Raw genomic sequence first — 15,292 nt, 5'->3', positions numbered from 1 at the left:
GGCCTGTGTTTAATTTAACCGATACACTTGGACATAAATTTGCCTATGTTGTAATTATGCGATACACTGGGGCATTAATTTGTCTGTGTTCAATTTAACAAATACACTGGGGCATTAAATTGCCTGTGTTAAATTTAACTATGCAGTACACACTGGGGCATTAATTTGACTTTGTATATAATTTTAATACACTGGGGCATTAATTTGCCTGTGTTAAAATTAAGCAATATACTGGGACATTAATTGCCTGTGTATCAATTAAGCAATACACTGAATCATTAATTTGCCTGTCTTTGTAAATTATTTATTTAAGGGATACATCGGGGCATTAATTTGCCTGTATTTATAATTTAACCGATACATTCGGGTATTAATTTGCCTGTGTTTAATTTAACCGATACACTTGCATTGGACATAAATTTGCCTATGTTTAAATTAAGTCATACACTGGGGCATTAATTTGCCTGTGTTTAATTTAACAAATACACTGGGGCATTAACTTGCTTGTGTTTAAATTAACCAATACACTGGGACATTAATTGCCTGTGTATAAATTAAGCAATACACTGGGGCATTAATTTGCCTGTCTTTATAATTTATTTAAGCAATACACTGGGGCATTAAATTGCCTGTGTTAAATTTAACCGATAGACCTGGACATTAATTTGCCTGTGTTCAATTTAACTAATACACTGGGGCATTAACTTGCCTGTGTTTAATTTAACCATGCAGTATACACTGGGGCATTAATTTACCTGTGTTAAATTTAACCGATACACCTGGACATTAATTTGCCTGTGTTCAATTTAACAAATACACAGGGGCATTGAATTGCCTGTGTTTAATTTAACCATGCAGTATACACTGGGGCATTTTTGACTGTGTTTATAATTTTTAATACACTGGGGCATTAATTTGCCTGTGTTAAAATTAAGCAATACACTGGGACATTAATTGCCTGTGTTAAAATTAAGCAATACACTGGGACATTAATTGCCAGAGTATAAATTAAGCAATACACTGGGGCATAAATTTGCACGTGTTAAATTTAACCGATTCACCTGGACATTAATAATTGCCTCTATTTAAATTAAGCGACACACTCAGGGCATTAATTCTGTTAACTTGCCAGTGTTTATAATTTACGCCATACACTGGGGCATTAATTTGCCTATGTTTAAATTAAGCAATACACTGGGACATTAATTTGCCTGTGTTTAATTTAACCGATACACTAGGGCATTTATTTACCTGTATTACTTTATAATTGAGGCGATACACTGGGACATTAATTTGCCTGCAGGTGTTTAAATTTAAAACAATACACTGGGGCATTTAAATTTGCCTGTGTTTGAATTAAGTGATAAAATTAAGTTATACACAGCTGGGGCATTAACTTGCCTGTGTTTATATTAAGTGACAGACTGGGTATTAATTTGCGTGTGTTTATAATTTAAGCGAATACACTGGGGTATTAACTTGCCTGTGTCTATAATTTAAGTGATACACTGGGGCATTAATTTGCCTGTGTTTTAATTAACCATTACACTGGGGTATTAATTTGCCTGTGTTTATAATTTAAGCGATGCATTGGGGCATTAATTTGCCTGTGTTTAATTTAACCAATATACTTGGGCATTAATGTGCCTGTGTTTAAATTAAGCGATACACTGGGGCATTAATTTGCCTGTGTTCAATTCAACAAATACACTGGGGCATTAAATTACCAGTGTTTAATTTAACCATGCAGTATACACTGAAGCATTAATTTGCGTGAGTTAAATTTAACCAATACACTGGGGCATTAATTTGCCTGAGTTAAATTTAACCAATACACTGGGGGATTAATTTGCCTGTGTTTAAATTTAGCGATACACTTGGGCATTAATTTGCCTGAGTTAAATTTAACCAATGCACTGGGGCATGAGTTTGCCTGTGTTTAAATTAAACAATACACTGGGACATTAATTTGCCTGAGTTAAATTTAACCAACACACTGACGCATTACTTTGCTTATGTTTAATTTAAATTAATGTAAAGGCACGCAATAAACACGAGACAATAATTATTGATGGGCAAGATTGGGCAGGGAATGTACTGGCAAGGCTCGGATGGGGATAGGACCCACCGACCGCATAAGGGATGAGGGGCCTCGGCACATGGCGCCATGCCGAGGGGGTGCCTCATGCCTGTACTGCAAGGCAGACATCGACCTGTGGTAATGTCCTGGCGTAAAATCCAGTCCAGAATGTCAAGATGTTCCCTCCCTGACGGGGCTCCAGCACAGGGCTGAAGGGGTGCCACAGGCAGCAATTCCCTGCCCTTATTTTATTAATGCTACTTCTTACAGCATGTTAACAATGCTAGGAAAAGGCATGAAAACAAAACCGAACATGCCTTACAAAGGAGTGAAAGCAAAGAAAAACAGTAAGCAAAAAAAGGCTACGTAAAAAGGGAGGGTGGGAGGGATTAACCTTGCTGCGTAGGAGACTTGCAGCAATATGAGAAGGGGACGAATGATCAATCGATAATATATGCTTGACCGATTTGTGCTAAATATGGTAAACACCCCGCAGGATGTACCGCTGGGACAATGCGGGCCTTGCTTTGCCAAACATTAACTTTAATTTTCTGCGAAAATATCATTGTTATAAACTGGGACATTAACTGGCCAGTTGTTTCACTCACCCTGTGGAGTGACGTCTTGATGTCCTGTGCTTTAGCAACTCATTCCTAGTAGGGAATTTCTTATCACAAATTATAATCAAAGCCATTTTCCAACGTAAGTACTTGTGTAAACTTATTGTTGGCGCCAAATATTTTATGGTTTTTCGTAATCACCTTCTATTTTTTAAGCTTCCTTTGTAATCAAAAGTAACGTCTTTGTGGTTCGTCCAACGGATACGTTTTATCCACATAAGATTTAGAAAACAAAGAATTTATTATCCTTTCTATCATTTCACTATAAGAAATTGCGACAAAATATTTCTTAAAATCATTTTAAGATTAAAAAAACTTTGCTGAAAAACGACGACGTTTTGATGTTAGCTAAACGTCATTATCAAGTCAAAATATGCTCGTTAGTTGCAGTCTGTAAATACTCAGAATACTAAAAAAACAACAATAGCTGATTAAAAGCTGTAACGTGAGAAAAAATTAAAAATATCAAACAAAAAGTTTTGCATGTATGGAGTCCGTCTGGATGTTTAATTCGGGCTTGAGATTCTTGATGAAGAGCAATTCAAAAACTAAACAAATAAATTTGTTTTTAAAATATTCGGTTTTAAAACCTGGCAGGCTAAAAGTTCTTTGCTGCCTGAAATTGTATGATGTCTTGGAGGCAGAAGGCTGTGGAGATTGTGTTGTTCATCAAATATCTCATTGATTAGTTTGCAACACAGCCTTTCACGTCAGACGCTTAAGCTCTCCAATTCAAAACAATCTAGACAGAGCTGGTATGGGAGATCAGGCGCAAAAATTATTATGGACAAAGCCTGTTTGTGAACCCTCTCAAGGTCTTCACAGAGGTAATCTTGAAGGTTGTGATGGAACACTTGGGCGCCATACTCAAGAACAGGTCGTATAACAGCGGAGTAAAATTTTATTAGACCTTTGGCCCTAACACCAGCCCTTCTCAGTTGGACCAGGAAATACAGTCTCTTGTTGGCCTTTTTAATAGCTTGCTCTATGTGGTCATTCCACTTAAGATCATTGGAGATGGTGATGCCAAGGATTTTTTGTGTCTCAACCACGGACAGATCTTTTCCATTAATCAAAACTAGGATATAGCCAATTAGGATTATTAGACCACTATCCAATCACAAGGTAGCAGGAGGTTTCGCCCCTTGTCGAGTTCGACTCCCACATTTCGAGTTCGACCCGTTGGTATATCGAATTCGCCCACCAATTTTAATTAAATCCAAAGAGCCGGGCGACTACCATAGCTATGAAGTTGGTCTAAAATAAAGGTATCAAAAGCATACAAACCTAAATGAATAATCATTCACAAGTTTATTGAACAAGTAAAATGTGAACAATGTTTGTGAAATGTTTGTTTGTATAGCCAAACAAGAGCTTTTAACTTGACCGCGTGTGCTAATAGAATTTGTCTTGCGTCGATATATTAACCTTTGTTTTGTTTGGAAAGTAAAAGTCACAAGTTATCCGAGAAATTCACGAGTAATGCAATTCAACCAACACGCACTTGGCACTCTGAAAAAAGATGTGTGAAATTGAGTTTAACTAAATTAGAATATGAATAACTCAATAATAATAATTCAATAACAATTAATTTATTTTGCCATTAACCAAAAAAAAAAAAAACAACAACATAAATGCATTAAAGATAATACACAATATTACAATCTACTAAACTATTTACAAGATTAAATGTGTTAAAGGCTAGGAAGCCTATATAGAAGCCTGGGGCTTATTAACTATAGGCTTCCAGGAACTATAGGATATTAGTTAAGGGTACTCACCAGTATCCCAGTTATCAAAACCATGCATTTTATCACGTACAAGACAAAATTTCATCAAGTTAAAGGCATGCCTTTAACGCCTTAACATCTTCATCTTTTTGTTGTTTTGGTTGAAATAACATGAATTTTGTCAGATGACAGGTTGCTAACGCTAACTTTGTGTTATTTTTGTGTGAAAAACTATTTCTGTGTGAAATGTTTCCTTACGTTTGTAATGCCCACGCGTGGAAAATAATTTGAATACGAATACCTGTGTTAACACAATGAAATTAGAATATAAATACTCATGCACGCGTGTAAACGCGTCATTCGCGTGGGTCTATTGTATTGATATACTTTTAAGCGACCAATCAAAACAAATTATTTCATCGCACCTACCATGTTGATCCATGGGAGGGTATAAAAGATGAAGTTGTGTTAAGTTAATCATATCAGCTCTAGAGCTCAGACAAACAACACAACGCTATCGAGTATTCATTTAATTATCATCAAGATTTTTCAAGATGGACAAGTGCATCAACTGTAATTTTCCCGTAAGACCACGTCAAGAGGGCCTGCAGTGTGATGGATGCAGCAGATGGCACCATAGGACCTGCAATACTGGAGTATCCCAACGAGACTACCACGCTGCTGTCCAAGCCGGACTAGGCATCGACTGGCAGTGTGAAATGTGCTCCCTGCTCAAGCCCACCGGTATTCAGGCTGTAAAGAAAAATTATCGAAAACTGAGGTACCAGGAACACTTTTGTGTCGTTGAATATTACCTATATTTTGCCGCTATTTTTGGCGCTCAACAAAGGTGGTTTTAAAAATGTAAAGTTTGACTTCAACTGAAGTTATTTTAAGCACTTGGCAGCAACCTTAAGTTGGCCAAAAAAATGCACTTTGACCGCATTTTCAAATTTTTGCGAATCTTTCAAAATAAAAAAGTTGCTGGAACTTTTAAATACGATTTTTGAAAATAGTTCACCAAAGGGTACTTTTGGACCAAATATGAGCGATTCGCCAAATTGGTCAACAAAAAGGGTTTATTTATATTGGAAAAAGCTATACAAAATACTTTGGAACACGTTTCTATATTAAGAGCTATGAATCATTTTTTTAAAAGCGGTGCACTAGTTTTATTTTAAATCACAATAAAAAGGTCCACCGCGCTTTCGTTTTTCTGAAAATTAGAAAAGTTGACTCTACAGCTTCACGCCCGCTTCTTTCCCCACGGAAAAAAACATATGCCAGGACAGATATAGGCATCTGAAATCGACTCGAATTTCAATTCGAAATCTAACTCTCGAAGGTGAATTAGCACATAAAAATTGTGAATTAGCAGCCACATAAAAAATATGGCTTGCGATTTCATTTTTACACTAAAGGTTTTTGTGTGTGAGCTTGCTTAAGATGCACGATTCTCCCGTGTTTCTAATTTCTACAAAAACAAAAGATCGGTGGAACTTTTAATTGTGATTATTGAAAATAGTTAACCAAAGGGGACATTTAGGTGAAGTAAAATAAAATCTGAAATTTCCTATCTGTCGTGGGATTTTTTATGTTACGGTCAGTAGCTCTTAATAAGGAAGTATTCTTAGTTTAACTTAGCTGACCCTATGCAACTTTCCTTTAGGTTAATCCTTGCATGGCCACTGTGGTTCAACGAGCTGACAGGACCTTCGTTTTGGGGAGCAGACCGCACAACCATGAAGGCAACGTTGGTGCTGCTTTGGCTGCCAAGATAACTGCGCGAACAAAAAAAGAAGCCGTGGTGAATCTGTTCAAACCAACCCCATCCATCGTCAATGAGGTACTTCTCGAGGAGCTGACAGCCAAACCCTGCCCTAGGCTACCTAAGCCAATCAACTTAGTTAAAGCAGCCAACCATCTGCAAAAGTGTCTTCGGCCGGCCGATCCAATGGACCTGGACTTCGATCTGGAGACAGAGCACATACCAGATGACTTCCTTTGCGGAGACATTAAGGTCAGTATTACAAGGCTTCTCTGAGTAAACATAAATTGGTCACAGTAACTGTAATATTTTTTACTTTCCCTGAAAGTGGTCCGGTTTGGGACAAGAAAACGACAAACCTTTAAGTTGCATATAAATAAATGTGACAACAAAATGAACATGAAACATGACAATGCACGTATATTATATGACCTATATAATCGTTCTATGAGTATGTAACCCATGTTTTGTTTATATCTTGCAAATATGTGGCCGATGTCACCTAATATTTGCCAGCACCCAACAGTTAGAAGTCTCATGCTGAGCCAAAACCTAATACGTGGACGGAACATTCAAGCTGTGCCACAAGCCATTCAGCCAGTTGCTGACAGTCAATGCCTTCGTCCGGTCTGGTGACTGTGCTAAGCAGATCCCTCTTCTATTTGTGGTGATGTTGAGGCGGAAGAAGAGAGATTATCGAGCAGTCTTTCAAGCCCTACGTAACATGCTACCCGTTGCACCTATAGTGTCTAAGATAACAATAGACTTTGAGAAAGCATTGTGGTCTGTTCTGCCCCAGGTCTTCCCAGCAGTGAAACTTCAGGGATGTTCATTCCATTGGACGCAAGCTCTATGGAGAAAGGTATGTTAGTCACTGGTTCAAATAGATTGATGAATTGAAATGAATTATTTGCTGAAATTTGAACAAATCCACGAAATCAGTCTTAAAAAGTGACTTATTATTTTATTATTTTTTGTTATTCTTTTCTAGGTGCAAGAACTAGGATTACAGGCAGCCTATATGCATGACCAGGGCACGTATTCTATTATACGAAAGGTAATGGCCCTTCCTTTCCTTCCGGAAGAGGACATAACACCAGTCTTCAAGCAGCTTCAGCAAAAAGCAACCACACCATCGCTCCAGCAGTTCTTGTCGTACGTGGAGGACACTTGGATTCGAAGCACCACCTGGCCGCCCACAGCCTGGAGCGTATACCGCCAGTCCATCCATACAAACAATGATGTGGAGGGATGGCACAATGGGCTCAACAGACGCGCTCAAGGTAAATGCCAACTGCCTTTGTACATGCTGATCTCGCTACTACACCAAGAATCTTGCCTGGCCGCACTTCAGATCAGATTAGTATCGGAACGAAAGCTTCACCGCATCCAACGAAGGTCATATCGCGAACTTCAAGCAAGAATTTTCACCCTATGGGATGAGTTCGAGAGTGGCGAGAAGTCTGCGAAACAGCTGTTAAAGGCGTGCTCCCATCTGTACGGCCCTCGAGCAGATTAGACCAGCACTCCGTACTCCGATTCCATCTATGACCTGCCGCCTTGTGGCGCGGGTCATTTTAAACGGCTCCTTTAGGAGCCACAAAATCTGTGAAAGTCATAACCAATACTTTATTTTATTTACTCTATTTTATGCTTTTAAAATTTGACTAAAATAAGTGGTTGAATTGGATACACTGACGGGGCGAACTCGGTTGAAAGAAAGGGTCGAACTCAAAATGTGAGGGGCGAACTCGAAATGTGGGGTCCAACTCGAAAAGTGGGGGGTGACATCGAACGGGTTGAACTCGACAGGGGGCGAAACCTCCACAATTCAATCACAATTGTAACAGGAAGTGCTGTAAACAGCATTTTATCCAGAAGCTTACGTCTCTTTGACTTGAGAGAGTCTCAAGCACGATAGATGCAGACAAAAGAGAGAGAGAGACGGGTTCTAATCTTAGAAATAACAGAAACGATGAAGGGCTGAGAGCAAGAGAGACGCCTGTGAGAGAAAAAATAACGCCCAACAGAGGGAAGCCCATTGTAATAGAAACCACGATCTTGTGAAAAACTGCATGGTGACAACAGCGGCCAAGAAGGCTGGCAAAGTGGAGTAAAAGCATTTCTGCTTTTGATTCTTGCTTCTGAATATTTTTCTATTTTTTTATTATTTTTCTAACTAAGCTCATCATGCTGTAAGGTTATTTATGCTATTATCATTAATTAGATTTTACAAATCAGCAATATCTACAGTGTAGATACAGTGTTGCAGTTGTCTTAATCTGCTAGTTAAATCCATCCAGTTCAGATCTTTTCCTTTTCCACGACTATGCAGTTAGTTTGTACTGTATTTCTATGACTTAGTGCATGTTTCGCTTTTACATACTTAAGTTATTCTTATTTGTAGTTTTTATTTCTTAGTCAACAGGAGCCTGTTGCTCACAGTACTCTATACTGAAGGGTTATTCTGTATAAATATTTGATTATTATTGCTATGATTATTTATGCTGTATAAGGTGGTTCTTACTTTTTAATCTGTGGATAAAAATTTATCATAAGATTAAGTACTTTCCTGCAGTGCTGTTTATTGGTTTTAACGTTTGAGTCTGTGGATGAAATCCTTAACTATGGCCATTCAAATGAAAGCTACGGAGCAGTGCTTTCCTGTTGTAAGAAAGTAATAATAATTATTGAAATGGCAGATCTTAAGGTTAATATCCATATAATTTATATGCAGACCTCCCAAGTATATAAAATGTTAACTAATGATGTGACTAAACACCTCCTTTGAGCCTCCGTGGAACCTCCCGCTGAGCAGGTGGAGTGCAGGTGTGAGACTGATAAAGAAGTGAAGCTGGCCAAAGCCCCTACCCTCTCTGTTCCATTACTTTGCACCTTCACTAAGTGGATTCTGCCCTTCCCAAAAACTCCCTTTGAGACTAGATCTGCACTGGATCAGAGGTGACAGAGTGAAATTATGGGAGCTACTGGTAAGTTATTGAGTACTGCTTGCATGAAACAAGAGTCCAAGCAATAAAATTGGGTTTCTTTTGTCAAACTTTATCTTTCATTGGCCTCAAGAGAAATGCACGTCATTATAAACTAAATTCACTTACCAGGAACCAACTACTTAATAAACTACTTACCAGGAACCAAGCAAATGGTGACAGCTGGGGTTTCATTGGATATAGCTCTGTTGCTTTCTGTTAAAAAAAATCATTAATGTTTATTTTTTGTGAGTACAACATGTAAGAAAACAATCCATGCTATAATATTAATTTTGACTTAAAAATATTATAACTGCAGCGACATTAGAGGTTGGTTAAATGTCCAATTATGCTTGAAAACCTTGAAATGGGAAGATGCTGATTATGTCTTATTTCACAGGCAATCCTCACAGACAATCCTTGTAACAGAAACAAATATGCAGCCACATTTGCCGGCGGTGAAGAAGAAGGTGAGAAAAAGTGGGGCGGGAAACAGTTGGTATCTAATGAAAGATGATGAGTCAAAGCACAAGAAATTAACAAAACAACCAGCATAAATATTATATTATGCATTTTGGAAACTTTAAGGGATTTAACAGTACAATCAGGGGGGTACTGAATGGTCTTTGCGGGCATTTGCGAGCATGCGAGCAGCGTGTTTATTTTTGCGAGCACGAGCAGTTGTCAAATTTTTTTTGCGAGCAGCGAGCACTTTAGAAAAATACAGATGGCGAGCGGCGAGTACTTCGAGTACTTTGTAAATTTTCCACTAGCCGAAATCTTTCTTTTATTAATAGGACACGTTCAGTTTTACGCCAAGTAATAGCCAATAATCTGGCCGCACCTCCAAAACAGAACAATAGTTACAGGCTGAACTGTTGAAGAAAGACTGAAACCAGAGTTAAGGATGTTTAAACATTTCTGTTTTAACCCTATCATAACTGATTTATCATTTATATATGTATAAAAAATAACTACAAAGGAGGATTAACGAAATTTCGAGCAATTGAACACATGCTAACGAGAACGCGAGCATGTGAGCAGTTGCAAAAATTTTGCGAGCATGAGCAAGCGAGTACCTGTGTGATTTTTGCGAGCAATTTGAGGATAGGCCAAATTTTTGCGAGCACTTTCAAATTAAATGGGACCATTCGATACACCTCATCAGGTGATAGACACCACAAAATGGGGGAGGGGTCCCAGCAACTAAGCGTAAAGGGAACAAACCTGGAACATAAACACTCCCTGTACATCCCCCCACCCACCCCTAAAAAGGGTTTCATGGACTATATTTTTGGTTAGAGGCCACCAGAGTTTAGCCCTCACACTCCCAAGGGTGCCATATAGAACAAGAAGTCATTACTTGCTCAATATTGGGTCAATTTGTATCAAATTTGGACACCAAACAGATCAAGGCAAGATCTGTGCATTGAAAGCATAAACTTTTACCCCCTTCTATACTAGACATGATAAAAAACCCCTCCCTTTTTGAAACCCAATATACATGAAAAATGACATTTTTAAGGTTTTTTATTTTCTCGTTTTGAACACTTAATTTCAATCTAATCTGTTATTTCCTTTGTGTACTTAACTATGTGAAAAGAAGATTAGCTGTGACAGGAACAAAGCAAAGCTACACTTCTAACTTCTAAACAACAATCCCAAGAAATGCTATTATAATAATCATTCAACCCCAAACAGGGTCGGTCGGGGGTTACTGACAAAAGAAGTCAAAGCAATACCACTGGCTTTAATAATACTGTGATAATAATAATGATTGTTGTCATCTCAATACAATTTTTTATACAGATGTCGGATGTCACACAAGGTGGTTTTCAATATAATATATCGGGAACTGCAACAGAAAAATAAAAACTAAAAATATACAAGATAAAAGACAAAATTAAGAAGCAAGCTAAAAAAATAAAATATATAAGGACTCACAATTTCAGGACTTAACTTACTAAAAAACTCTACTCTCCCTTCTAAATTTCTCACATAACATTTTCGTGAAAGCACAGATTATATGACAATAACTGTCGTATTGTGCTTTCTCGAAATAAGAAACTAATTATTAGTTTCTTATTTCGTCAGGCAAGACATTCCAGTCATACAAGTCACTATTCTGAGACCTGAGTAGCCCTGATAGTTAGTAATTGATTTTGTTACTCATACAGTGTCCTTTGCATTAGAGTTGTGGTTGTGAAGGTCCAACCCTAGCCTTGGACTGTCAGGTTATTTCTGCTATTATCATTAATTAGATTGTATACACAATAACAATAGCTACAGTGTAGATACAGTGTTGCAGTTGTCTCAATCTGCTAGTTACATCCATCCAGTTCAGATCTTTTCCTTTTCCCCGACTATGCAGTTAGTTCTCCCTTGTGTACACTTGTTGTGGCCAGTAGCTTTCATAACTTTCAAACTCACAACATATCCCACCTTACAACCTACATGATAAAATAACCAGCTCATGCAGTAACAAGGTCAGATCTTTTCATTCAAATGTAAAAATTATTCAATAGATGCAGTCATTTTCTTATATGAAGACACCTGATAATAATTATCAGGTGTTAATACACACATCCCCTTAGAGCGGTTTCCAATACTGAGTGCTGTAAAACCAAAACTAAAGTAATAATTATTACCCTGGCCAATTGCAACAGATGTAAACAACAGTCAACAAGTCAATCAGAATTTGAAGAAAATACATGTAACTGGCCTGCACAATTGGTTTTGCAGGTTGCTTCTAATGTTTCAGTGTTTGGACGATATCCTAAAGTGTGACCATCCAAATGAAAGCTACTGAGTATCCTGTGGTGCTGTTTATTATACTGTACAAGGTGATTCAAGCATTTGAGTCATGGATGAAATCCTAAAATTAACCATTCAAATGAAAGCTTCTGTGAGCAGTACTTTCCTGTCGTGCTGTTTCTTATGCTGTATAAGGTAGTTCTAGCATTTGACTCAGTGGAAGAAATCGTAAAGTGTGATCATTCAAATGAAAACTACACATGTACTGAGCAGTACTTTCCTGTGTTGCTGTTTATTATGCTGCACAAGGTGGTGGAAACATTTGAGTCTGTGAATAAAATCCTAAAGTATGATCATACAAATGAAAGCTACTGAGCAGTGCTTTCCTGTGCTACTGTTTAATATGTTGCAAAAGTGGGGCTAACTTTTGAATCCATGGAAGAAATCTTCAAGTGTAACCATTCAAATGAAAGCTGCTACTTTCCTGTGTGTTGCACAGGTGTTTTCCTACTAGGATTTCAAGTGTGACCATTCAAATGAATTAGCTATGAAACAGTACTTTCTTGCAGGTGCTTTTTATAATGCAGTATAAGATGGTTCTAAATATTTTGTCTGTGGATGAAATCCTAAATTGTTGAAATGCAAGTTAGTTAAACCACTACTTTCCTGTGAGACTGTTTACTTTTAAGCTAAACAAGGTAATTCTCATGGTTGTGATCATTTAGATGAAAGCAGTGCTGTTTATTATGCTGTACAAATTGGTTTTAACGTTTGAGTCTGTGGATGAAATCCTTAAAGTGCCCATATCGGAATTTTTTTTATTTTCTCATCTGAATCTAAACATCATCCTAAGAACTTCAGTGAAAGAATTTTTCGATTTGCATAAAACGCGAATTTTTTATGAATTTTATAAGACGTTCAAATTTGCCGCCATTTCGCATTAGTCTCCTCTCGGTTTAGCAAGAGCTGTGACGTAGATTCAGGAACACGTGACTTCAGCCTTTCTCTTGATCTCACTGAAAACAAGTCGTGGTATTCTGCACGTTTCTCGAAAATGCCGGAAAGATGTGTTGCAGCGAGATGTGGAAACATCAAAGACGAAGCGAATGGAATAAGCATGCACAGGATTCCTTTCTTTGGCACCACATGCCCGCAAAGACTGAGGAGGCGAAAGAAATGGATCGATTTTATGCTCGGAGCGGAGGAAGATGTGGACGCGCGCCTGGAAAGACCTCGTCCTTTTGCTCGATGTACTTCAATGACGAGGATTTCATAAGGCTGATGAATTCAGGTTTAAACTTAAAACGTGAACTGAAGTAGGATGACATCGCGTTTGTGTTTATCCTTTAAAACAGCTAAGCAAAAGGAAGACGAAGACCAAGAGCCACCTTCGAAGAGGAGCCGGGAAAAGCGAATGGCAAGTTTTTGATACGGAATATTCACACCTGCTTGTGACATTCTAAGCATTGAAACCTTCTAAGGTTTATAGTTTGACCTCACTGTTAACTCAGTCGCAAGTTTTATAAAATATGGCGTAATTGTTTTGGTATTTATTCACATAGATCGTGAGATCCGTGAAGTTTCGTTGAGACCAAGCTCTCAAAAAATACTAGCAAAAATGCTACCACTGATGTAAATAGATCGATGCGAGAACAGTCGCACTCGGCGAACACAGAAAACATTGTAAACCACGATGTAGATAAGGTAGATAAACTGCAGCAAGAATTCAACGAGCTCAAACAAATATTGTACACACATGTGTTGCAGAATTCTGCAAACAATAAAAATGTTGAAAAGTATAACAGCGTTATCTCTGAAAACCTAACCACCACAACGGGGGTTCAAAATAAAAAAGGGCACAAAACAAATAACAAGCGCAAAGAGCGAGAAAAAAATTGTCTAAAAAACGGATTGAGACACAAAGAGAAAAACACGAGAAATTCATGAAGAATTTTTCAAACAGACAACTTAGCGACAGCCTGTTAGCGTTATTTCTAAAGGGCTCAAATTTGTCCCGACACCGGTGACAGACACGAATTACATTAGACGCCAACTCTTGTTAGAATTCGAACATTTCGCAAGACGTATGCGCCTAAAAGATACAATGGATTTCGTAAACTGTGGGACAGTGACAAAAACGAAATTAACCTTTTCATTGGACAAGCTAACAACTTCCATCCTACAATTAATTTACGGCCGAAATTTCAGAGAACGAGACAAGCTATGGGAGCTATTATAATCACAGCTCAACACGTGTCCTTCCTGTAGTTCCGCGAGAACAATGTCGCTAGTCAGCGCTTCCCAATTGCCTTCGAGTTCCTTGCAGCAGTAGCACTCGCTGATATTTCAGTGCTAGCAGATCACAGCTACAGTTACCACAAGTACATCTACGTGGAAAATAATTCGTTCGAATGTATGTGAGTACTTGGCCATAGTTTTTACAGATGATAATGAAGAGCGCGTATGCAAAATGCAAGGTGAGAACTTCACCATCCACTAACACGCACTCTATTCTCCAAGTGTTTCGTTAAATCTTCCTTAAGTCGTCACTTCTCCTCTTGTGCCTTGCGATATCTTTTTAGCCATTCTTTGTCTGCTATCGGCTCGTCCGCGTACGGTTCGAGTGTATCATCATCTTCACACGTATTACTTGTTTCGTGGACGCCATCTATCGCCTGGACTTCGACGCTTTCAAATTCGTCCTAGCTGCTTTCTTCAGCGGTTTGCTCACTTTCCGTGTCAGATAAGTTTTCTGCCATGGAATATACTTATTTGGAGCTAAGTTTTTCCTTCCTACCGGTGAATTTGACGATTTTCTTTCTGCCGCGAATGTACTTTACTGAAGGTCAAGTGAGTGCATAGACTCGAGAGTTCCTGAATGTACGTCACGGGGCCCTATTGTGAGCCTGTCGGCATTCTCATCAGCGGGGCGGGTGGACCGCAATAAAATAGGATTTTCAAGATTTGTAAAATTCATAAAAAATTCGCGTTTCATGCAAATCGAAAAATTTTTTCGCGGACATCCTTCGCGTGATCTAAAGATTCAGATAAGAAAATAAAAAAAATTCCGTTTTGGGCACTTTAACTATGGCCATTCAAATGAAAGCTAAGGAGCACTACTTTCCTGTTGTAAGAAAGTAATAATAATTATTGAAATGGCAGATCTTAAGGTTAATATCGATATATATGCAGACCTCCCAAGTATATAAAATGTTAACTAATGACGTGACCAAACACCTCCTTCGAGCCTCCTGCTGAGCAGGTGGAGTGCAGGTGTGAGACTGATTAAGAAGTGAAGCTGGCCAATGCCCATACGCTCTCTATGTTACATTATTTTGCACCTTCACTGAGTG

The 15,292-nt window shown here is 38.3% G+C and overlaps 2 protein-coding genes and 1 long non-coding RNA gene across 19 annotated transcripts in view; 2 read left to right on the top strand and 1 right to left on the bottom strand.

Annotated features, from left to right (window-relative positions):
- Window positions 1-13,807, top strand: part of LOC146481612 (uncharacterized) — a 31,707-nt gene extending 17,900 nt beyond the window's left edge. The window contains exons 9-10 of the long non-coding RNA XR_014864245.1: window positions 8,936-9,188; window positions 9,586-13,807. This is a non-coding gene — a long non-coding RNA (uncharacterized LOC146481612). The remainder of the gene's footprint in view (window positions 1-8,935; window positions 9,189-9,585) is intronic.
- Window positions 1-15,292, bottom strand: part of LOC146481610 (uncharacterized) — a 74,913-nt gene that overhangs the window by 27,713 nt on the left and 31,908 nt on the right. For all 17 annotated transcript variants that reach the window (XR_014864242.1, XM_085107645.1, XM_085107649.1 and 14 more), the window contains one exon: window positions 9,345-9,401. Coding sequence is in view for 16 of the 17 variants with exons in the window: in XM_085107645.1 (XP_084963771.1) it covers window positions 9,345-9,401 (57 nt within the window). In the remaining variant the exon portion in view is untranslated. The remainder of the gene's footprint in view (window positions 1-9,344; window positions 9,402-15,292) is intronic.
- LOC146481613 (uncharacterized) lies at window positions 6,475-7,804 on the top strand. Its single transcript, XM_085107637.1, has 2 exons — window positions 6,475-7,060; window positions 7,190-7,804. The coding sequence occupies exons 1-2, from the start codon at window positions 6,869-6,871 to the stop codon at window positions 7,715-7,717; spliced, it is 720 nt and encodes a 239-aa protein (XP_084963763.1). The 5' UTR covers window positions 6,475-6,868; the 3' UTR covers window positions 7,718-7,804.

The sequence above is a fragment of the Pavona decussata genome, unplaced genomic scaffold, assembly GCF_977016875.1.
Source record: "Pavona decussata unplaced genomic scaffold, jaPavDecu1.1 SCAFFOLD_48, whole genome shotgun sequence".
Lineage (NCBI taxonomy): Eukaryota > Metazoa > Cnidaria > Anthozoa > Scleractinia > Agariciidae > Pavona > Pavona decussata.
Note: the sequence above shows the minus strand (reverse complement) of the source record. Positions and strands in the feature narration are given on the sequence as shown.